The sequence below is a fragment of the Polyodon spathula genome, chromosome 19 (assembly GCF_017654505.1).
Source record: "Polyodon spathula isolate WHYD16114869_AA chromosome 19, ASM1765450v1, whole genome shotgun sequence".
NCBI lineage: Eukaryota > Metazoa > Chordata > Actinopteri > Acipenseriformes > Polyodontidae > Polyodon > Polyodon spathula.
Window position 1 is genome coordinate 7,337,773 of NC_054552.1, and position 25,811 is coordinate 7,363,583.

Here is a 25,811-nt window from a genome sequence, read left to right on the forward strand (position 1 = left end):
CAAACACTTAAAATGTAACTAAACACAACTTCATTTCTAAGCAGAACAGTGTGAGCCATGTGAAGAGATAACAGCTTGTCAGAGTTAGTTGTTATAAGCATTCATGTATTTTAAAGTTGAAAAACAGCAATTACTAGACCTGAGTGCATTTTTTGACTTGAGGCAGTTGATCGGAATGTTTGAATAAATAAACTGAAGTGCTTGAGTTGCTAGGGGGTCTTAAAAGCCAATCGGACAGTGTCTCTATACAAACGCAACATTCCTTGTACATGTTTGGATTATTTTATTTTTTCTGTTACTGATATTTCCAAGTAGTTAATTGCAACTTCTGTCATCAGTCAGGAATCGTAATCCCTAACAACCAAGTTATCTACTCGTACCTGTTCATTCATATTATATCAGACTCCATTATCAACCACAATTTAAAAAATTGTTGAAATCTTTTTACCCTAAACAAAAAAAAAGTAAATGACCCTCTCTGAAAATGTAATAGAACAAGATTGCTAAGCCTTGTTTCTTCCAGCTATTTACACTACCAACATAGGCACCACACTTCAGCTTCACCAAAGCAACACTCAATATGTTTCTCAAAGCAAAGGTATTTTTATTACCAGACCTTATTCAGCTTCCTATTTATGGCCCTCTTGCTGAATACCGTTCATATGTAAACTGTTAAGCTTTCACGTTGACATTTTGTTTGCATTAGGGCTTTACTATTGCCAATCCATTGTTCAGTGTGTAAACTGCCTTGAAGTTTAATATTCAAGTGTTCCAGCTGTACAGGAATTCTGATGATAACATTTCCAAGGTAAAATAACTCTACTTACTATTAATTGCTTAAACAAGGGGACTTGTTTTCAACTGTTGTCCACAATGGATGAAATACTGTACGTTTTAAACATCACAATGGTACATGAGTTATTTTTCTGCCAGTATGCATGTGTTTGCACTTCTGTGATGTTAATGCAATATGTCACTGAGATTCTCTTAGGATAACTGTTAATAAGCTCACAGGACAATGATACAAACTCATTTCCATAGCATGTTAAGAAAAAGCCTTAGCTAAAGTCAGCTTTTGTCATTTGCATTTCTACCTAACTAAATAGAGATGAACTGCATCAGAGTTAAAATTCAAGGATTTATGAGCGGGTGGGTGAACATCCTTGGTTTAAGCAATATGTTGAAACAGCTACTTCAATAAAGTTAGTTCCTGTACTGCTATTCTGGTTGCCTAAACTGTAGGTAACTGTACTGTTGGCTTTTCCAATAAATTACAAAAAACAACAATGGTTCATGCAACTCTGAAATAGATGTGTCTGAGTGAAGTCATCATTTATTTAAATACGGATGAATGGGAATGAATGGAAATAAAATCCTGCAAAAGCAGCAACAAACAAAAGAAACAGTGTTTGGCTCTGTGAGCTGTGTCCCATTGATAAGCATGTATGTACCGTTTAACGTTCAATTAGCAAAACTCCTTACAGGCAACAGCCCGTTTAAAATTGAAGGCATTTGTCTGATCACATCTAAAGGAAAATAAAGGCTCTTGTTGTTTCTTGTCTGCTTTCCTCTGTCTGAGAGAAAATGAGATGGAAGCAGTGTACCTGGTTTGTATGTGATTCCTGGGGGGAAGAGGAACCCCTGCTGGGCTGCTGCCAGAGTCCGCTGGTCGTGTGGAAAAATGGGGATCATCAGCGGAGGCATGTGACCCTGAACCTGCTGAACACAAAAAGGCCTCTGATCAGACACTGCACAAATTCAACCTGATAGGTACTTCTTCGGTACTGAGAGCAGTCGTGTGCTCACACAATACCTATCCCAGTCATGCCTTAACCGAATCCCCACCAATTTCACATTATCATATCAAAGCTCTTGTCTTTCATTATTTCGTTCTTTGTGTCAAAGGGACAACAGTCAGGATAAGAGGCATTATTCTGTCTCATATTTGTATGTGCATGTTAGTATTGCTCAGGCAATCAGTGCAAATGTAGCTTTGGACTAGTTACAGCTGAAAGTCAACAAGTTACAAATGGTAGCATTTAGAGGGAATTAAACTGGTATTAGCTTTTATTGAGTTTGTACAACAAAAAGGATCTAAATTCATGTCAGTTGCTGAACAGACAGACAGATTGACAGACAGACAGATAGATAGATAGATAGATAGATGACAGACATACAGACATCAATTCCCTAAAAGCTAGAAAAAACACTATACAAAAATACACCCGAAAATATCATTCAAGTTGTGCCTCCAAATGTTCATCAAAACCAGACTTAATGTATTTTAATTGCTAGAACCCTTTTTTTATCTGCTTGATCTCCTCAGCTGACCTGTGAAACTGTTTAAACAGAGCCCAATTTGACTGTCGTATCCCTTTTCCTGCACACAGCACTGATGGGGTGCAGCTATGCTACCGTGTGTCTGCGAGGGTTAACTTAGCAGTCACTCTCTTTACCTTTGAGGAAAACTAGGTTAATAAAGGTCACACAGAAAATAAACACTTTACAGTATTTTTCTGAATTCATTTCTCTATAAAATCAACTTGTAATAAAGCAGGTTCTGGGTGCAATTACTGCCTTAGCACTGGGGCATGAAATCAACTAGCTTTGAGTAGCTATTTCTTTTTACATTTTAGCTGAGGCAAGCCTGGTTATATTAAGTATTTTTTTCTTCTTCTGTGCAGCCTTAGCTTAGTTAAATTGGACATGATTCCAAAGTGCAAACAGAAGTCTTTAACCCGAGAAAATTGTTTGTTCCTTGATTTGGAGAGAAACCATTAGCAAATACACATTTATTTTTCAAGCGATACTGTAGCAGGCGGCATGGGTAATGATGACTGTTTAGTAAGAACCCATGTTTAAAATAGCTCATCTTAACTATCTATCAATATCACTAATTAAATAGCAACCGAGTACAGATGCACTAAAGTCGGGCACTTTAGAATCCGAGTCCAGGCTGGTTGAGGACAAGAAATGGCTAAACTATCTTAAAGCCCTCAAAATTTACTTTATGCAGAAATTGTACATACACTGTTATCAGTTTCAATGTTTCCATAATTGGTAATCTAGTTCTGTATAATGCAGCTTTAAAATATTTAAATCAAACAAAAAAGTTTGAAAAGTCATTCCATTGAAAAGCAATAACTAGAAAAACTGTGCAAAACTTTTATTAAGTATTTATTTTTTAAACAAAGACTGTCGTCTGAGTACTCAAAAAAAGGACTCGAGTTGCACTTGAATCCTTCAACCCTGAAACAAGGCTATCGATAGTTGACTGGATCAAAGAACAGTCAGACTGCCTTGATTTCAGAAGGAAAAAAAAACAAAAAAACAATTGCAGGTTTCTATTGTCTCTGTATCTGATTTAAGATTTCAATGCAATGTATTGTAATCTAATGAAGCCATGAAAAATCAGATTCAACTGCTGCAGTGAGAGCTATGTTAATACTTATTAGTACTGGTATCAATCTCTCATTATTATGAAGGCCGGGACAATCTCAATTTAAAAATGTACAACAAATCTATATATATATACACACACACACACACACATATATATATATAATTGGGCACCAAAAAAGAAAGCCTACCTTGTTCCACATTCTTATATGCATGTGAAATTACAATTGTTTTTTATTTTATTTGTATTTTGTTGATAACCACTCTATCTAATATAATTGTAAAGTTAGACTTTCAAAACAGTTACTTGCATTGTTGTCAGAAAATTGGAGTGCAATCTGGGCTTGCTCAGAAATAGGAAAGCCAGAATGTTTATTATAAGGAAATGCAATTATAACATATTCTGGAACAACAGAGAAGAGAACACAATCACAGAGTAAAAGAAATAAGCTTTTATTAAGCTCATATATGCAATGGGAGTTTACATCCCTGTTACACACTGTACTAACTACAAAAGTAATACAATAGTAAGATAAAAAAAACAGCAAGCTATGGATGTTAAGCTATGGAAAAAGCAGCAAGTAGATAACATGTTTGGCAAATGCCTTTTTCATTGTTCTTTAATTGTAAAACAGTGTGCTTTTGTCAGTTAATGTTCCGAAATATCCAAATGAAATATAACCCCCCAGTTGCATGTGGCACATGGAAAAATGTAATAATTAATTACACAACACTGGGTACAGTCAGTGCAACAGAAAGCCAAGACGGAAAGCTCCATTCTATCATGGGAAACATTATTAGTCTCATATTTATATGCGAGTATTCTAAAACCAGACTTAAGAGTTCCTGCACAGACCCAGTTTACAAGATAGAATCCCCCCCCCCCCCCCCCCCACAATCTTGCAAAGTAAAGCGTTTTTTAAATGACCTTAATTGAACAAAACACTTTGGGTGAGAGTAAAAAGGGCAATTAAATAAACCAGATACTCAATGAAAGTATTACTAAAGATATTGTAATAATGATGGGTAACTATTACAGCCATTAAACACTATCTTACTATTTTATTTTGTCCGGTTTTACTTGGTACAAAATAGTAAAGCAGGAAAAGGGCATTCTGGCATCTTTAACCTGTTTAAGTGCTATATAACATAGTGTTCCTTTACACACAATTAAATGAAGCCAATTTCAGTTATTTGCTTCTCTTGCTTTTGCTATAAAAATGAAGCACCCTTCAGCATGCTACATTTCTGTTCACTGTACTTCTGTCTGTAAACAGTGGAACAGAAACTGTCCCCCTTGCACAGACCCACTGGTGCTTTTCTGAACCTGTCCAGGCCATGAAAGGGTTAAACTGAAGTTTATCTGCAATCGGCTGAATGCCCAGAGTATTCTAATTGCTAGGATGTTCTTCAGGACAAAGAGAGCAGATGGGAGTGAAACACTCAGACACCTTCCCTTCTCTTCTCGTAAATATAGTGCATTGTTGCATCGGCAGTTTTCCTCTTTTGTCTTAGCGCTGCTAAGTGGTAGAAAATGCCATCTGCCCCCAAAGCTTCATTAAAGATACATGAACGGGCTAACTGGCCTGCTATCTTGTGAGGAACAGGTGCTATTGTTTGTCCCTGATGACTTGCACTAAGGATCTGACTTGATACTTGAGAAAGTGCATCTGTAGCAATCAGTCAGACTGCAACTTGGCAGGGTCCTTGCTATTTGCCAACATGCAAATACACAGTGGCTGCATTTTCTTTTCTTTTCTTTCATAAATTATATTGTAAAGATGCGCAGACTCTTAATTGTGACTCCATTTAATAATTTCTACTAAGACACTTTTTCTAAAACAGGATCCAGATCCAAGTATAAACCTACCAAGCATGTGTATTATGAAAAAAAAAAAAACATGCCTGCGAATGTAGCTAATAGCTGCTGATTTGATTTGGACACGGGAAATGGCCAATGCTCCCTCAGTTTATCAAAGTAAATAAAACAGTACTGTTCTGAAATATATCCGGGGGTCTCCTGGCTTGTTATTTGTCATCTGGGTGATTGCATATAAAATAAGGCTACAATCTACACTGGACGTAATTGACATATATTACTGTAGGAAATTAATCAATAACAATCACCTGGGTAAAATAGTAAACATGCTTTTTGCCCCTACGAAACCTCCCCCATGGGAAAGCATTTTCGTTTTTCAGTACTCACACATATGATATATATATATATATCTATATATATATATATATATATATATATATATATATTATATAATATTATATATATATATTTTTATATATGATATCATATATATACTGATATTATATATACACACTGCATGCACTACAACATTTAATATACATACAAGAAAGTTCAAAAGCTTGAAAAGGCCTCAATTCATATTTACACTCCTATTGGCCTACATAATCAGATTTGCCAAGTTTTTATTTAAACGCTTTATAAACATTTAAATAAAAGTAGCATACTGAAATTGGTATAATGCTGTAATGCTTTATTATTAGCATTATCAACTGGGAAACAAAACTAGCAAAACATTTCCGACAAAGGCTTTCCCTTCAATTCGAAGAAGACCACCACAACATACTTATGTGACATGCCTGGTAGGTATTCACTGAGCTCTTTATATCAGAGCTGCCGATAGGCCCCTCCCTGGAGTGACACACTTGATCCTGCAACACACTCACAGAAGCCACAATCTCTTTTGCCTCTCACCTACGGGTAAGACTTCTGTGTTTTTAGAGAGCTTTTTTCAAGTCGACTGCAGTTGCCCTGCATTTGTGCTGAAAACTGGCTTGCTGCTTTCGTGGAATCAGCAGCTCCAAATCAAAGTCTCTTTTTTTCTACTTTCCTCAGCAGGCTGCCTTTTCTTACTGTCTGTCGTATGTGAGCGACTGCTTGTGCAGTATTGATTTAAAGGAGTGCATGTGTTGTTTTTTCAAACCTCGACCGAGGCTAGGCTTTGCTTTACCTCCGCTGTTGAGCGAGTCCGCCAGCTGGCGTGAGCGCTGTTGGACGACATTATATATATATAATTGTGTACTGTTGTTGTTGCGCATCCACCGCTGTGTTGTGCTGTGAATTAGCTACAGTGCAGTTTAAAAAAAAAATAAAACAAACACAACAAGTCAGCTGTAGAGCACAGTGATCAGTACTCGTGGTGTCTAGTAACCCGATGCTTGGTACACTAGGTGCACGCGGTGCCTTGACGTCTTCTACTTCCCTGGTTGTGTGACTGCATGTAGTCAGGGCTAGACACCCTTGTCCAGTTGTTGGGATTGTGCCCGTGTGAAATCTCAATCAATCAATCTCAATTTCAATCTTAATCACTCTCTCTCTCTCAGAATAAGAAACGCTGCTTCTGTGAACTCGGCTATAAACGCTGCGCAACTGTGCTGTGTTTACTCTTTCTTTTCAACAGCCTACATTGCTTTGCGGTGGCGTCTGTTCTATTTACCCTCACAGCTTGCCGTTGTGTGAGTGTTATGTGCTATTTTCTTTTACTGCCTTGCAGTTTAAAAAAAAAAAAAAAAAAAAAAAGAAAAAAGTGCGATTCCTATTGAGTCATGACCCCAATTATTACCTTATAGCAACTATATTGCAGTTTCTGCAAGATCTGTTAGAGGCAGGTCGATCCACCTCTAAGTTGAAAGTGTACCTAGCAGCCATATCTGCATGCCATGTCCCCATTGACTCAGTGTTTCTGGCACTCATATACTAGCACCCCCTCCACAAAGAGGGTCAGTGAGCTACAGGCACTGTAGGTGCACAGCTCCTGAAAACGTATTTGGGACGATGGCAGCAGGGTGTCACTACATATAAACCCTGCTTTCCTCTCTAAGATGATCACAGCCTTCCACATGAACCAGTCTGTGTAACTGGAGTCTTTCCATCCACCTTCATTTTCTTAGGAAGAGGATAGGAAATTAAACTTCCTCTGCCCGGTGCGGGAGTTGAGGTGTTAAGTGGATAGGACAAAAGCGCTGCATCACTCTGACCAGCTCTTTGTCTGTCACGGAATACGGATCCTAGGACAGCCCCTCTCGAAGCAGCGACTGTCACACTGGATTGTGGACACAGTCTCGACTGTGCATGATAGTGCTGGCTTGGCCCCACCTGGGAGGGAAGCCGTGCACTCTATCAGAGGGTTGGCTACATCTTGGGCCCTCTTCAGAGGGCCTTGCTGTCCAATATTTGTACTGAGGCTAGCTGGGCTACGCTGCATACTTTCGGCAGGTTCTACTGCCTTAATGTGGTAGATCCTGCCCTTCTTTCATTAGGCACGAGGGTCCTTGAGGTTGCAAGCTCGCACAGTTAACCCTTAGGTTATGCGTCCCTCATATGCTGCCGTTCCTTCTCCCTCTCGACTGCTCTGGTATACTTTCCCATAAGTATGTGGTGGTGGTCATCTTTTAACTGAAAGGGAACATTAGGTTACTTACCGTAACCCTGGTTTCCTGAAAGAGAAGATGACAGCCACCCAGTGAGGTCGCATCGGCCGCCCTCACGGGTTTGATGCAACCCTTTGTGGTCCATTTATTCAGCGCCTGTCAGGCACATCAGGTCCAATTTATTTTCACACGCGCTGTTTAAAAGTAGTTTTATTCACAGTAAAACAGGTTTAAAAGGCAGTGCATATCAACAGAACACTCGGTACTGCCTCTCCAGCCTTGCCCCACTCCTTGTTCACTGTATTTATCACATATCTCTTCATAGTAGTACATACTGATAAATCATCTCACTTGTTTTATCACCAAACTCCTCAATAAATGCTATCCAAGTTATTATTGTAAATAAATAATATTGTGAACTAAAAAAGCTTGGCAAATGTCTGCGATTTTCTTTACGGTCTGATGCAGAAGCAGCTATCTTGTTTGTTTATGTCCGTGTTATATCTGCAGTGAAGGGACTATGCGTATTGCTCAGATCTGCCTCCGTTTGTTTATTTATTTTCGGTTTCTCTTGGCTTCTATCGGCCTCTTTCGGCCATTCAAAGCTTTTCTCTGACGGAGAAGAACAACAACTAGGGACCTGTGCTTGACGTCATTTTAATGATGTGGGGCTGGGTCCGACATTGGACCGAAAAGGAAAAATTAAGAGCTCAGTGAATACCTACCAATAGGCAGGCAAATCTCATACATATGTTGTCGTGGTCATCTTCTCTTTAGGGAACCAGGGTAGCAATCATTTCAAAACAAGGTGCCCATTCATTTCTGACAGATCTCTCTTTCCCCAAGAATAAAATAACGATGAGGTGTAATTTCAGAGTGACAGATTAAACAAACAAACGTGTTTACTAAGTGTGTTTTTGTGTACAATTTAATCTGGAGAACATACACTGCGAGTGGCAGAAAAGTAGGCTGACTCTGAAGAAATTAATAAAACATAGTATGCAAAGTGGAATTTTAATAAACTTGCAATCGGATATCCACATCTAAGCGATTCATTTCCATGTATAATCTTGTCAGCTGAGCATCATTGTTGGGGTGCAATAGTGTGTTCTGATCACTTTGAAGTGCAAGTAAGGTAGATTTGTGAGTGCTTATTACTTATTATCTATTAGTTGCCATTTTACCCAGGTTTGAGTTGCAATATCTTCATATTCTTAACATACTGTTTCCACTTGTGTGCATTTGTTGGATTTAAGTTCAGCAGCAAATCTCAGATTTCTGCAACTTCTTGAAAAGTTGAAGGCCCTAAAGATTACTAATTTTGGCCAGAAAATGACTGATTAGATACTGGGTGTTCAGAATGAAAACAGTGTTGCCAAGTCGTACTGTGGGAATTCTATGTTTGATTACTTTTTAGCTGTAAGAGTTGATAATTTCTACAGGAATCTACTATGCTATTCCATCTGTACATACATAGCATTGTGTTTGTGTAATTAATTTATCACATACATCAACTACCAAAAAAGCCAAGCACATACATTTCTTACACATCTCGGAGAGTAATTTATCGGTTTGTCATTATTCCACATAAAATCTTGAGAACCCCTGGGCCTAATCCTGCAAACAGGCTTATGGTTACTGTAGCTTTGTTATCAAAGCCATAGATATTCTCTTTGGTCCCTGATGACAATCAGTCCAGATCAATAAGACAAAGCTCAACTTTGATTCCTTTTCATTTCTGCCTGGCTAGCCAGCAATAAAAGGGCAGGTTTTGGACCTCTTTTAAAGTATACCTTTTTTATTTATTTTTTTGGTGGGGGGGGATAAAAAAACGTATGCAAATCTGCATAGAAATTATCGATCAGCAACAAAGGGGCTTTGTCTGCCTATGACTTTTTTTTTTCCTTCTCTTCTACAGCCAGGGCTTATCGGCTTCAGGAAATGCCTGTTTTAACTGACAGGTAGGAGATTAAATCTACAGCCACAAGGACACAATCTCATACTGTTAGATAGGTGTTTGTTGAAAAGCCCCAAAACACATAATTTGTTTATGTTGTACCAATGACCTCTGACAAAAGGGACTGTCTAGCAGAGACAAATGCGGTAAAAGTAATTTATAGTATACTTTCAGCGACACAGTGCAAGCTCCCCGGCTGTCTAAGATATAGCCAATAGATAACCTCTGCTTACACTAATTCCTTACACTGAAAAACATGCTTTCTTGGAAAACAGACATTCCAATACATCTTTTTAATGAAGTTACAAAATGGACAAAACTGTATTAGGAATTAGGCTAACAAACTAATTAATTGATCATATGGAGTAAACTGAATCCATATTTAGTTAATACCTATTGAGCCTTATTTTGGAGGCAAGTGCAGTGGCACATTTTCTCAAAGTAAGAAAACATTTGTAAATGTAAAACTAGCAAGGTACAACTTAGTTGCTGGTAGGGGTGGTTCATCTTGTGCTCTGAGGAGTTTCTTGCTATTTTTTTGCAGTTTTACCTGAATGTTTTCTATGGATTGCAATGTATATAACAACCGAAATCCTATACTGAAGTAAAATAACCGTCTTAAATGTCAAACGTTTTAATAGCATAATTTGTCATGGCATTTTAATGCAACAGATTTTACAACTTGGTTTTACAGCTGCTTTGCCTTCCCGTCAGTGCAGCATTCAAATGTATTTTACTTTCAAGGACATTTAAAATTGCAATATTACAGAAGTGTAGTCCTAGATGGACACATAATTAGAAAAGTGCTAAGAGCATAAACAGCAGCAGAACTTTACTTGTACTGCCATTTGAATTTACAATGAAATGGGATTTATGTAGATTTAACAGAACTGTGTACTTTAGGAAAATTCTTGTTGAGGTTCACAGATGTAAAGTGTAATTTAAGTTTGTAAATATTTTAGGCAATTAGGTTGAGTATTGAATATGAAATATCAAAGGTAAGCCTAAAGGTTCCTCTTTGAGCTTTTCATGTCTATAGCAGGCCTTCATATGCACTTCAATAATACACCTTGTATACTATATTCTGTCAGTCTGCACATCTCTAATAACTACCACCTCCACATTGGATTTGTTGGAATTACAACACAGAGCCAGGACAGGAGCAGCCACTCAGTACAGAGAAAATACGATTTTGGCAGGGCTTGGTCATAAAATTAAAAAGGTTTGCAGTAAACTGACAAAACCCATAGGGGATCCCTCAAACAGCATGGGTAATGAAGGGAGTCCAGAGCAGATAAACAAACCCAGACGTGTGTCTGGGGCCAACATCATTATCCCACGTATACAACCAAGATGTATGGAAACAGATACAAATGGAAGCTTTCCAGCCTGAGCTACAGTGCATTCAGACAGGTCCAATCATAGCAGCTGTTTCAGTTAACGTAGATATCCCCTAACAAAAGCAGATAAGATCTGAACAGATTATTTGAAGAAGAAAGGTGGTGGCTTATGGGGTAATTCTTAGATTAGATTATGTGCACACATTCTTGCTCCCAACTTACAGTTTCATAAACTAGAGTCCAACACTTAAAGTAAAAACATAAAAGGTTTCCTTCCCACACAGACAAGTTTCCTCTATTAATTAAAGTGATATTCCCTTCAAAGACGAAATGCCGGAAAGTGCTCACAAGAATCTGAATAAACCAACTGTGTTAATCCTTTAACTCAGCAGGACGATGGTATGAGATATAAAGTTTTGAAATTAGTAACATTATATTAAAAAATAGATTATCTGGTTCTATAAATGATCAATTTCCTGTACTTGATACCATTTGTAAGGAACATCTTGCCAGGGAAAAAGAAAAAAAGTATCTTGTGGACTAAATAGATCTATACAAACAGTCCTTCAGTGTGTGTATAAAAGAATGGTTTGGAGCAAATGGAACTGAAAAAAAAATACTGTTTGGCCTCCAACAGTTGACTTGACTTCTGCAGTCAGACCACCCATAATCTAATAATGGTGCTGTCCACAAGAATACATAAGGAATTTCAGTATACTTTCCCTTCTTCCTGTATTTAACAGATAGACTAAGCCATTGTCTTCACAATTGGGTCCCAGCTGCTGGGACTTGTGAAAACAACAGAACCGTCTCTGTTGTCTACAGAAAGCCAGGATTGTTAGGAGTAACTTTATTGCAGGCACATGAGTATGTTAAAACACGCTCAAATGTCATGTGCACACCCAATGACAGGCAAGAATAATTATGAAAAAAAAACAAAAATTCTGTGTCTGTGTCGGATAAAACGGCCCATTCATTGTGTTCCTTGGGGAATGCTCGGACTCTCCAGCCAGAAAACAAAAAGGCTCTTTTTTTTTGCTGCCGTAGGCTGGTGCTTTGCTTTGCCACCCGAGCCCTAAGAAAACATGGGCCCCCTCTCTAACTGCCGGCTGGCCGCACACAGTAGAGAGTATTAATGCTCCCCTTTTTCCATCGTCCCTTCTGTGTAAGCTGTGGCCAATGTAAAGCCAACGCAAAGACAAAACAGTTTGCTCAACATTTAGAAGAAAAACACAAGGAGAGAAAAAAACAAATCAACAGGACACTGTGGGATGTGTTTTGTTTCAGACTGACACAATGCGAGCTAAGTATAGGCAGCCTTTACCTTCTGCAAGTACGTGGTCACTCCTGGTGGATCTAGAGTCAAATTGTTATGAAAGAGTTCTAAGATTTATTTCAGAATCTACAAATTTTTCTTCCAACAGCTTCTTCCTTAGTACACACAGCTTTGACTAAGATACTTAAAGATTTACAGGTATGAATCTGTACATAGTTTTACAGTTTCTGACCAGTTCATTAATGGAAACAACAAATTAACTATTAAGACCTTTATACTGCCTGTGCGCAAAGTAAAAACAAAACAAAAAAAAAAGGCAATAAAAATAAGACTAGGCATTAGTTATTCCTTAAACAAAAAACTTTCTATGTAGGTGTACAGTGGGGGATATTGTTAAAAAAATTAATCATATCATTTGTGTGTATAAATATATTGTTTTATTTACTTTTCATAAACTTATATTTCTACATACCCTCAGAATACTGTATAATGAAACAGATTACTCTATGCATGCAAGTACACACTAATTGGCTAGCTTACCTAGCAGTCTGTCCTAATATTTGCACCTAAAATGGTGTAGTACGCAGATATTACTTACTGTATCATCTGGCACTTAGAACAAGCACTGTGTTAACACAGATGTGTACAAATGGTTAAAAACACAAATCAGTTTTAATGTGTTCCCTTTCCTACAGGCGCATCCAAGAGACACCTACAATCTGAATTTTTCTATATAACCAGCACTGTTTATATTCCTAATTTATGAATTTGTTTAAACAGGCCAGCAACATTACTGTTTCTCATTCATCCACTTAGCTTAATTTCCAAACCATCACATTCATTGCTGAGGTTGTATCTATTAAGTCATTTTTTGTGCATCATTAACTTTTAACCAGGCCCCGATAGCTTTATTGTTCAAATTGCGTATGACTTTATTTAATGTCAGCATTTCTTCTGGCTCCTGACAAGAATTCGCATTTTATAACTAATTAAATTGATCCCTTGGAAGCAAAAGCCACTAAACGGAATTATTTGCACCCAAGTGTCAATATAGTAAATCAAACGGCTAATGAGTCAGGTCACTGTTTCCTTTATCTGATAGTTACCATGGAAAGATCTTCATCAGCTAACTATCCACTTCTAATATGGACAACGTTATTTAAACTTATAACCGAATTAGCTCTGGCGCTGATGTCAAAGGTCTCACATTGGCCCAACAGAGGGCTGTTCATTTCCATTATGAATGTTTGTTTAATGAAACATGCTTGCAATATGAATAACAACACATGGGCAGATCACATTCTTACAATGCTGTATAATTATGGATTGTTCAATCAGGTCTAGAAATGAGATATTTATGCAATCTCTTTTCTTGTCTGAACAGTGTTTTGTGTTTTTAATTGAATGTTATTTTGATAATAAACAACTTATCACACTGTTTTAAAAAAAAAAAAAAAAAAAAAAAAAAAATTATTTTATATCCTGTATAATACCATATATAAAAACATGCTAGGTATTTTAATTTCTCATTCAAATAAGTCCAACACATTATTTAGGTTTATGTTTCTTACAAAACACAAAAATAGTGCTTCATAGTAAATATTACTGAACTTGGAAATGACTGCTTTTTCTATATTATTTTCTGCTACATTTGTAATATACTGCTTTCTTAATTAGTCATGTATAATGCATTTTGTTTTTAGAGTTAATGCATGGATTTTGGAACTGTTTTTCTAATTAGATCTTATATTAGCTAACCTCTTTTTGGCATTACAGTCACATGTTAGTTTAAATCAGATATTAATTTAACAGGCAATATGTCAATATGATGGGTCTTTCCTCACCTCCGGTTGGATTTACAGGAGAGTTATTTAGCTTTTTGAGGTTCTCCACAGGTATGTTCAAAGCCCAGACCAAACATTCCCTTTTTTTATTTTTTAACGAGCACAATAATTTCTCTTTTCAAGACGTGCAAGTCCTATAAAAGAGCAAAGGGAAACGGATAATCATCTGGAGACTTTCATCTATTTAGATGTTGTGTAATACGGGTTAGTCTAACACTGTTAAGTTCTGCCTTAAAAGTATTCCATCATTTCAGCAGTAAAAAATCAAGCCACAATCTAAGTCATGCCGCTGTGGATTTCCACAAAGGGGCTTGCAACACTGGGAGCGCTCTGAAAAACCTCAAATCCCAAGAAGTTTGACAAAAACACAGAAGCAAATGTAAAAACACGTTTAAGCTGAATGGGCTTTGGCTGCCCTTAAAAAAACAAGTAGTTGAACTGGCAAGGAATGTGTTTGTTTTGTTTTTTTACCAGCTTTAACAGCCTGTTTATCTTCACCACAAAAATAAATGCATAAGTAAATATTACAGTTATTCTTTTCATTTTGTTCAGGTTTTTACTTGTATGACACAAGCATTTAATGTGCACGAATGGGCACTTGGTACACACAATGCACCCACCGACACATGCCACATGTGAAGTACTAATTTCAACCAAGGAAGTATATCTATTCTAGTTTCATACTCTGTAAACAAACCCTCATTCTGTGCAAAAAAAAAAAAAGGTTGTTCGGCTATGGTAATTAATTAGGCCTTCAGCATTGCCTTTCTTGAGGATTGCTTCCTTCCGAGCTGGCGCTTTTAAATAGCTGCAGTCTCGGCAGCCTTTATGGGCGTAGAAATTGTGCACATATGAGAGAAATTAAGCCCTCATTTAGCAAAGACACATGCCTGTCAAGTCCAGAGGAACAAAGGGCTGTCCCTGGAGTTTGCTCAGCTCCCTGAGGCTGCCACTCATTCTGTTAGCAATGCTTACCCTTTACAGATTGTATATAAAACCCAATAAATCATTTCATCTGCTCTGGTTAATATACACACGAGTCTGGGCCTTTCTTGCAAGTTTTTTTTTGTTATGTGATGGACTGCTTTATGAGAGCTTGCTTGTGCGTGCTGTGGAGGTGGTTAGCCTTTTGTAATTAAATGGTATCTTTAATCTAGAGTCTGACTACAGTTATTATTTAACCCTTGGAAATCCCCCGCTGTTCATCCACACCATTTAAAACCACATGTTAGGAAGCCTTTTACTTTGATCTGCAAACCTAAAATGTGGTATCTGCCTGTTAAAATTGGACCAAGCACTGCAAGGTCCTAAACTGTTAAAAGAAGAGCACAAAACATGTTTTTACTCGGCTGAATTGCTTTTGTGTTCTACAGCCTGCATGTGCAAGGATACGTTTAAAAATCTATTTGATGTATACAACACAGAACTAAAAATGTGCAGGAAATTTAGATTGGACTTAAAACCTAAAAAAATGATCAGTAATGAGGAAGCGAGCCATAATACACAAACTGATTGGTAATCCCTATACTGTACAGAACCCTGTTCTGTTGGAGCCTAAAAAGTTAAAAAGGTAAAACAATTTGCTGAATTCTGATCCAGTGAATTTAAGAGGGGTTCGAAGGGTGAATTCCAGTAAAGGGGGGCACACCCTCACCTGAGAGCTGGAATCCTGCCGTCACTCGATGCCGAGAACCCAAATGAAAAGAAGCTGGAAGAGTGCAGAGTTCCCACTGCACAGCAAGGAGAAGAAAAGCAGCTCTGCATTTGATAAGTAAAACCAGATCCATCACGACGACTGTGTGTTTAAGGCCATGCAATTAAAACAAAGCATAAACAGCCAGAGTAGTTTGCACATCAGTGGCCCTTGTACAGAGCTGCTTTCTACATCTTATTTGATCATAATCAACTGCACGATGGCCTTAGAACTTAATGAAACAATATCTGTATCTTGTACCCTCCTCCCACTTTGAATGTTATCGCCTCTCAACTTTCTCAATAACCCTTTTGTGATGCTTGTTTGAAATGGGGCGGTTGGTTCACTACTGAACCTCTGAAGTTCATGTAATTAAAATACAGTGAAGCACAATTTCTGTGCAAACAATTGAAAATAAAAATCTGTTAAGAATATTTTTATTTTTTCTGGAACATCAAAAAACCCATTAACTGAAGGCTCGTGGTTAAGGTGGGGAAAGTTGCTGCTGATTCTAGTTTTGAAAACCTGGAGATACAATCTGTACAGGGTAATTTGCTACAGCTCTGTCAGTGATTAAAGGCTATCAGTTAGTTTATTCAAGATTAATGTTTGAGATTCATCTGCCTCTTCTCTATTCAAGCAATAAAAGCTTCAGCTCTCCCTAATCCTGGCAGGTAACTGTTCTGAATAAAGCAGTACCTCGTACTACACATTGCATATGTCTCACTACTTTCTCTCTGTATTAAACATGAGAGGTTACCAAGCCTATTTCTGTGCTAACTAAATCACTATGGTATGTTTGGTATGTCTTCTAATATGTGAGCCGCAAGCCATTTCTATAAATTGTAATAGAAAGTTTACACCTGCCCTGCAATTCTGTAAATGTTCTTCAGAATGCTATAACTTAAAATGACTAAGAATGTGAAGGCCTCTCGGGTCAAAGTTAAGACTACCAATTGAAATGTGCTATTAGAATGGCTGGGTTGAATATATCACCTGGGATTTCTTTTTAGGCCGTTCACCCTTTTATGTACGTCTGCTCTCCATCACTGTAATTCTGATCTGATCCTGTCGATACAAACTCTGACCCCTGATGTCATCACATTCTCAGAACTGTCTGAATTAATGAAGACAATATAAACCCACAACGAAGCCCATAAACTTTGAAACTTTCCTTTACATAGGTATAGCATATTTAAAAATCAATATCCAGCTGCCATGGGTTGCCAAAGTCCTGAGCTAAACCCCATAAAACATACCAAGGAGTCCCCTGACTGGAAGCAATAATTTACCAATGTGGAACAGCTGTAAAATATATCAGTCAATAGCATTAATATTATGCACCTATGCCTAACACAGGTGTAAAAACCTAACATTCTACACATAGTTATTTAAGATTTAGAAGATTATGTATGCATAATTAATAAAAAAATAAAGAATTGCTATGTTACATGTAAGAATATATTTAAATACTCCCTATTATAGTGCAGATTATCACAGTCCTAGAGTTGGCTCCCCATTTTTACTGTCTAACTGCGCATGCCTTAGCTGCAAAATGCATAGACGACTTCACTTAGAATTACTGTTTGTTTTATTTTGTACTGCACATCACAAACTAAAATATATAAAACAATTAAAAACAAAGCATTAATATCATACTATTATATACACACATACATTGCAAAATATCACAAAGCAAATTAAATATCTATGCTGAAGCGGTTTTTATTTGAACCAATGAGGTGTTCACTTATGGCAGCAATGCACTAGCAAAAGTCACAGGGCACTGATGTCAGAGCCCTAGCAACAAGCATCCTATGTTGGGAATGGATTATTATATTATACCTACATACACACACATACAGTAAATATATATATTTTTTTTTTACCCACTCTGTACTGGACTGCCAAATTCTAAGTCTGTTGAAATATCACTCTCTGAAACATGTGTGCTAACATTTGGCCAACACCACCACAAGATAATTTTATTAACTCGTAGCTCATTTCATAGACTGCTGCTCATGTTGCTAACATATGCCATTCTGCTATTTACTACTCTATAATTAGAAAAGCCAAATGAAAGAGTGAACTTCTATTCAAATACTAAAATAAGCAGGATTTGTTTTGAATGGGAAATGAAAGTACACATCCTAACTCTTATTTTGTTGTTCTAAATGAGAAATCTTTCTTGATGGTCTAAAACAGATGGGCATTAAGGTCTGCAAGAGCAAAATATTTAATATACATTTTTTTTTTCCATTTGGTTTAATTGCCACAAGCCTGTTGTTTTTGTTCGGTTTTTAAACAAATAAGGATTATTTAATTTAAATTAAGAGTCTCAGGTTTTGCAACTTTGAAAAATGACTGCACACTCATTGTAACATGCAGTATAACATTTAACAAGATGAAGGGTAAAATTATTTTTTATATATAATATATATTATATATATATCTATATAGACTATATATATATATATATCCAATTTAAATTTCTGATAAGCTCCTAACATAGCAATCAAACATCTGACATCTTAAAACAAGTAACATTGTAATCCCAACGGACAAAGACTCAAGCTTAAATAAATAAGAAAGGGTGAAAAGAAAAAAAAAACACATTAAAAGAGTTTGCTTAAATTAGATGGTGCTCTGTTCCAGACTTTTCCAGTTTTCGTGATACCCCCTGTATTCTTTCAAAGAAACACTGAATGCACGTAGCGTGCCAATAGGGGTGTCGTGTTTCAGTCCTGTCAGTTTATTTGGACCTTGCGTGTTCAGTTTACTACTTGCACGAGTGGGATCAGTTACATCATCAATAACAAAAAGAACCTCCCCTGAGCCAAAACAGTAGCACTTTAATTGCTTTGAGGCCTGCTTTTAATGCTAAACATAGTATATACAAACAGCAGGGTAACAGAACACTGTTTTACCACTGAAACCAGGATCCATAACATAGCTTTACAGTTTTAATGAACTTAAAGCTGGTGTGTGTTAAGGGAGGGGGCATTATTTAAGAGAAGACATTAAGGTAAAGGACTGAGGTTTCATTTGTAGCCTCAACCACAGGCATCTTTTGCAGAAAGCTTATCACAAGCGAATCCTTGGTGTGGAATGGTAATACTAAGCCACAAAGAAAACACACACACACACACAGACACAAATAAAGATCAAAACCTCTTCTAAAAGACAGCTTTACAGGTAACCTCTTAAGATTCATGGGAGGGAATAATTTACTTTTAAACAGCTGCTAACAGTGGATCATGACTACTTAATTTGTGGAGTCTGCATGTATTCTAATAAAAGTCAAATCTTGTTTAAAGAACAGGAAAGAACAATACTAATAATGACATTATGAATATATTAAAATAGTTTTAAACAATTAAAAAAAAAAAAAAAAAAAAAAGTGAGTCCCAAGCTTTTTAGGGGTCAAATATCACGTGCAATGCGCTGACCAGTGCTGATTGAAGATAGTGACAGAAAAACATAGGTGTGTTTCTATGGGTCTTGAAAATTGGGCAGAGGAGAATACAATTCTGCTAAGTTGGGGGTATAGCTGCTCTCTTGCCGGTGGTTGAACAAGCTTTGGAAACATCACAGAATTGCTCCTGCCAAGCCTATAGCTGGCTGATCAGGAGAAGCCATTGTTATGCAACGGAAGCTCCCAGCTGCTTCAGCTTTGCAAGTCCCAGCTGGGTTTGCTGTGGAGTGCAGTAATGGGCTCTATGAAAGGAGTGTGAACTATAAAAGACTATCGGAAACAAGGATAGGAACAAGGTAAAATCTGAAAGGGATATCTTACAAATGAGAGATGAAAAGAAAACGACTCAGAGCTGTTGATGGACTCTTGTTCTTTGCTCATTCAAAGTAAGCTATTTGTTTAATTTTTTGTTTTTTTTGCCAGGGTATTGACAACCTAGCAGTTGGAATACGGAAAACATATACTGCGTACTACATCCCTTAAAGGTGTTATAGTTTAGCTTTGATTTGTATGTTTTGCAATTGGGCTATTGCTTTTCAGTTCCATCTTTCTCCTAAAGGAAATGCCATATTCACACATAAAACCACACATTCACCCCCATTGTGTATACATCATTATCCTTCATGTACCCATTCCACTGAAACCCTAACCCTATACCTGTTTACAAGTAATAGATTTTTTAAACTAAGAGCATTGAGGGGTTTTTTTGTCAGTAAATAATACAATAGTTGTGCAAACTATGAAATGCCTTTCAGAATGTATCAAGAAACCAGTCTAATTGACAACAACTACAGATCACAGAATCTGCTCAATTACAGGTGTGAAAACACATCAACGGCAGAGGATTTAAGTTTAAACATAAGGTTTGAACCATGCTTCTATTGTACGTCAAAGGAGGTGGTTTCAGGTTTCCACCCAGCAAAAAAGCAAGGGTGTGACATCTCCGGAGAGGCTCTTGAGATTTCAAAATATTTAGAAGCATACAAGGGAAAAGGCTAAATACCTGTCTTACAGAGCTGGGTGTGGAGGTGAGGGGGTGCAGTCAGAAGTGTGCTATTTTAATGCACTTCCCTTTGATCATGGTGCTGGTTTAGGCTCTAACACTGACCACTGAGGCATTGCAGACTTTGGAAATCACATAGGCATTAAATTCCCTTGTTAAGGAGAATCTCAGAGAATCAAAACCACCGTCTGTCCTTACCATTTGATTTCTATACCAATTTGGACTGATAATGGGCTGTCTCAAACCAGCACCTACCATTCCCCACAACACTGGGGGGACACCAGAAACCTTCTAATAGCGTCAACAATGAGCTGCAGATTGTGACTCCTGTAAACCAATTAGTCCAAGCTACTGAATTCTTCTATAAAATGCACACAGGTAATAATTCTTGTCCCTACTGCAGGAGGTAACTTAGCTTTCACGTTCTGGTGACAAACAGGTTAAAACATCTGTCCTGCTAGCAAATGCAATTTGTATAACTTAAGAGTTTAAGAAATAGGGTTATATTTGTCTATACTGGGTACTGTATAGTTAACCAAGAAATACAGTAACTGAGAACATTTGGAGAAGGAACATTTGCTCACAATCGAAAAAAACTTAAACGAGATCAAGTACCACATATCCTGACACTCAATGTATTAATGTATGAAATATTAAAAATCACAAACAGTTGTTTTTATTGGTTTATTTCATTGATTCTGATAGATGGCTGCTTTGACGAGAAGACGCACAGACTGACCTGAATTTGCTGCTGTAAAAGGTTGATTTTGTGCTGCTGCTGCAGTAGTTGCTGCTGTTGTCTTGCAATCTGTCAAGAATTCAGAAAACACTGTTTTAAAAACAACCAAATTGAGGATAGTCAGGATATTTTTAATTTAAAAAAAGCCTTGTATGTCTGTATTAAAAGAAATAGAAAATTAAAAGCCTATAAATACACACTGAAAAAAAAATCCTTTTTATTCCCTTTCAGCATACAGTATTTTTATATATATTGTGTCTGACTATGAAACACAGTTGTAGCTTATTATAACATTCAGTAATCAGACACCGTTTTCAGAAGTGCCTGCAATGCATCAGCAAGTCTGGCCAGAGGTCGATCTGCTATTTTAGAAAGCCTGGGGCTAGGGTTAAAACTGTACAGGCAAAATACTTTTCTGTATCAAACACTGTATAGTAGTGTTTAACAGTAGTGGTGAACAACACCTTAAAAGCACCTTACAAAACCCAGTCGCTCAGTCACATTAAAGGCTACTAACCCCCTGTTAGAAATATTCTCTACAAGAAGAAAAAAAGCATAGCTTTTCTGTGCTCTACTATTAAATTGCTCAAAGGAGCCAATTCTGCCACCATTGTGTGTATTATTAGGAAAATGAAGTCATTTCCATAGACTGCAAAGTGTTTAATTAGTTAGTCCCAGATATTCTGTACAGAGAGCAAAACAATAATATGATACAGTAACTGGAAATCATCCCTGTTTATTTCAGGGTTTTTTTTGCCAGCGCTGTCTGTGAAAGAAAAAGGAAAAAAAAGAACATGAATGTGAAGAAACGCAGCTGCAACTATTTCTCCAGTTCTAAGAAATAAATAATTAGAAAAGCTGCCAAATTAAAAGAACATCTAAATACTGTATATCTAAAATGTAGATTATATAAGAGAGTTAGAAACTACATTTTCACTAACGGGCCTTTAAGAAAAACACCATATTAAACAAAAAAAAAACTGCTGGCTGTACTACTGTACAAGGCCAATTCGTAAGAACACCAAGTAATACTGTACCAGCAATTTTTGTTTTTTTGTAAAAAGCTGAATATATATTTGTGTTCCTAATGCAAAAACAGAATTCGACAGTAATCAGTTTTTAAATTGCCCATGTTAAAAGTGCTCAGGAAGCTAGCAGTCGGAGTCCTCGCACACAGCACTCTGCTGTCACCCGGCTCTAATGCACAGATGAATGGCACAGAAGCACCGGCTGGCTCAAGTTCTAGGTTTTTTATTTCACCAGTCGTTCTAACTACATGCTCGCTTCAGTGAGCATGACAACCTAGTTTTAAGTGTCATTTAATTTTCATTTTCAAATATAATTACAAAGTGTTCACTGTAAGATATCACTCGTCTGCAAATGTGTCAAGATTAATTTGTGCTAGCTTATTCACAAGTGTCAACAGTTAATTACTATGTCGTGTCTGGATGGCTAAATGACATTCTAACTTCTGATTTTTTTTACAATGTTCTTCCATCTTCTTTTCCATTAAGAGCTAAGTCTATACTCTTACATGTGGGCAAATATTAAGGCACATTAAATATCAGCAATCAGCGTTCATTAAAACCATCTAAGCATACAATATGCTACTTCCACTATAAAACACAGCTTAACTGAATAGATAATTCCACTAATAATGTCACATTCTTTAAAAGTGCACATTAATCTGACCTATGTAAAGCAAGTTTGATTTCCTCTTGCCTGGACTGCGCAGGCTGAATAGCTATGCTTTTAAATTATTAAACTGTAATTTGTGTATGAGTTAGAAAAACATTTGGGTTGGGGGAATCTCTTTCTTTTTTTTTCTTTGGCACTTAAATGGAAATCTTAGCCAAAGTTAATCTGACAATCTGCACTCATTTAATTCATTCTTACTGTGTGTCGGAATTCTAATTTGCTAGAAGAATAGGTTTTATTTTTTTAATCAAATGCTCTAACTAATAAAATTAAATTAAATTTAGAATTTTAACACCAAAGAATGCACTTATTTGAAATGTTTATTTTCCCCCCTCTTTTGTGGCATTAATTAAAACTAATTAACCAAACATTTGGATTTCATCTAAACCACACTGATATACCACTCATTTTCAAAGTTACGTATTTCTTTCTGTGAAGGGTATGCTTGTATGCTCAGTACAGATACACTTCCCCCATCTCTTCCTACCACTGTCCTCAGGTGTTACATATGTTTTTTAACAAGAAGTTGATTGCAATAATATGACTATGTTTAATAACTGATTGCAGATATTTCAGACAACCTTATAATAAAGGTCAATTACATGACTTATTTTTAATATCTGTCAAAGCCATGTAATCAGAATTAGACACGTAGTTGAATTAATGCCTTTTTTAATTTGTAAGAAAAGGCTAATAAAGCACCAAGCATCTTCCATGCAAACTTTTCTAAATATCTTTAGAAGCAAAGTCCTGTATGTAACTGCTACTGAAGTTATGGTATAATTTAATGTTACAAAAATGTAAACCATATAAATAAAGTATAGTTTAGAAATAAAAACAAGTATCACACAAAGGATATATTGCAGCTCTCTAAAGTAAAAACAAGGAGACACCGTTAATTTCCCATTATTATTATTAACAATGGTTCAGTATAGCAAAGAAGATGCATGTTAAATACATTCAGACTACACACATAGGCAGCTAACCTGGAATCCTAGTAAACGGTGCAAGCCCTGTGATTGGAAACTCACTTGTTCTTGCTGTTGCCGGGCCACCTCCATTTGCTGCCGTTGTTTCTCAATCTGCGAGGCTGCCAGCTTCTTCTGTTCATCGTGGGCAGCCAGGAGCTGCTCCCGCAGACTTATCAGCTGGGTGATCATGGTGGAAAGTTGCCGTTCCTTCTCTGCAAGGCTTTCAGGGGTACCTGCGAAGACAGAGGGTATAACGTGTCGTTAGGTTTCCGAATGCAGCCACACACAAGCCCACAGTGACTTTGAATAACTGATTTCTAAAGGTGTAGTAAATTGTGGTTATGATATTCAGGTAATTTAACTTCAGCATGGTCATATTAAACAGATTATATTATTCAAAATGGAAGGCTTTACTGGGCCATTTCATTAATTTCTAGTACCCTGGGGAATATTGGATAACCAAGGGGTACAAGTAACAAGGAGATGATGTTAGCCTATGGAGACCCTTGTTAGATGAAAGATCAAAGCATTACACACTTCAGATTTTAAAAATCACATAGGCAGTAACTTCCCTTGTAAAGGAGAATCTCAGAGAAACAAAAACTGTCCTGACCATTTGATTTTTATACCAAATTTATTTTTTGCCCCCTTTAAGTGTGGAGTTATAGGCAGATAATACATGAATATATTCACATTGAATTAGAATGTGGTCACTATTGTACTAAAATATATATATACAAGATAAACATGCCATTTCAGAGTCAATAATACTATAAAAAATGTTGATTCCTTTTACTATAGAAGAATAACCCAGTGATGTTCTTTTAATGGTCACAACGCTGGTGGCATTATTTTTTCATATGGGCATATTTGTGGTTTGGAATCATGCTGAAGTAAGGCAGTGAGGTACTGCACCAGATTCCGTTCTTCACACAAAGAATGTTTTTTTTTTTTTTTTTTTTTTTTTTTTTTTTAAGTGTTGGTTACTGTTGTCTATAAACATAAACAGATCCCTGAAAAGTAGGAGGAAATCTGCTTCTAATTTACCGTTCCTAAAAGTATCAGATTCTATTGAAAAACAATAATTATCAATGGAATGGATGTCATCTCAGTTACCACAACACTATATTACTAATGCTTGCAGCATGCAAGATACACAACTGCAGATTATATTCTTTTTTTTTTGTCAGAACACACAGCTGTCTGTCTATTTCCTCCTCAGAGACCAACCCACTTAATTCTGAGGCATCCACAATAGCTAACTGAAACAGCGCTGAATTTGTCTAAGAAATCTAAAGACATTGTTAGCATTCAGAAGACAAAAACGAAAAGAAAAAAAAAACACACACATAGTCCTCTATTTCCTAGAGCAAAAAAGGTCTTCTACTGTGATTGGTGGCATCTTAAGCAGCTGATATCCCAGTTAAATACAAGCCACAAAGAGTTACATTTGTGCTGGACCTGGACTTATATAACATATCTTTTGTTTATGCTGTTGATCAATTCTAACTAAAGCCATCAGTTGTTTCTGTTTTGACTTTGATTTTTAGATCCACTTAGGCTAAACCCAAAAACAACTTTGTCTAGAAACCTTTCCATTTTTTATTTGAGAACTGAACCGTTTAGAAGATTTCAAAGTTTGAAAGCTAGCCTTTACTTTTACATCTGAAAACGTTCATATACTCTGCCAAGTACAGTACACACCTGTAAAGCATACGTTTAAACAAACCTTTGGCCAAAGAAGACAATCAATCCCTAATCCAAAATCAAAGGTTGAAAGAAGCTCTTTAGCGAAGGTAAAAGTAATGCATGAAGGAGAATTGAAAAATCATAATCCAGTGCAGGCCCTTACTCACAACTACTGTACTAGTTGGATAGGCAAGGCAACGTTTACTGTAGGCACTGATGCTGCAGATACAAGCTACTCTAACTGTGTTTACTTAGCCTTGAGACTTCCAATGGACCAACTGTTAAACCAAGTTAATTAAGGAAATCCCTATAGGATCAGC

General features: G+C 36.8%; 1 protein-coding gene across 1 annotated transcript in view; it reads right to left on the bottom strand.

The window, feature by feature from the left end:
• The window catches only part of LOC121295003 (transcription factor SOX-6-like), a 156,030-nt gene that overhangs the window by 38,211 nt on the left and 92,008 nt on the right, over window positions 1–25,811 (bottom strand). Inside the window, exons 8-10 of the mRNA XM_041219268.1 lie at window positions 23,863–24,035; window positions 21,134–21,202; window positions 1,605–1,716 (exon numbers count right to left, since the gene is read on the bottom strand). Coding sequence (XP_041075202.1) covers window positions 1,605–1,716; window positions 21,134–21,202; window positions 23,863–24,035 — 354 coding nt within the window. The remainder of the gene's footprint in view (window positions 1–1,604; window positions 1,717–21,133; window positions 21,203–23,862; window positions 24,036–25,811) is intronic.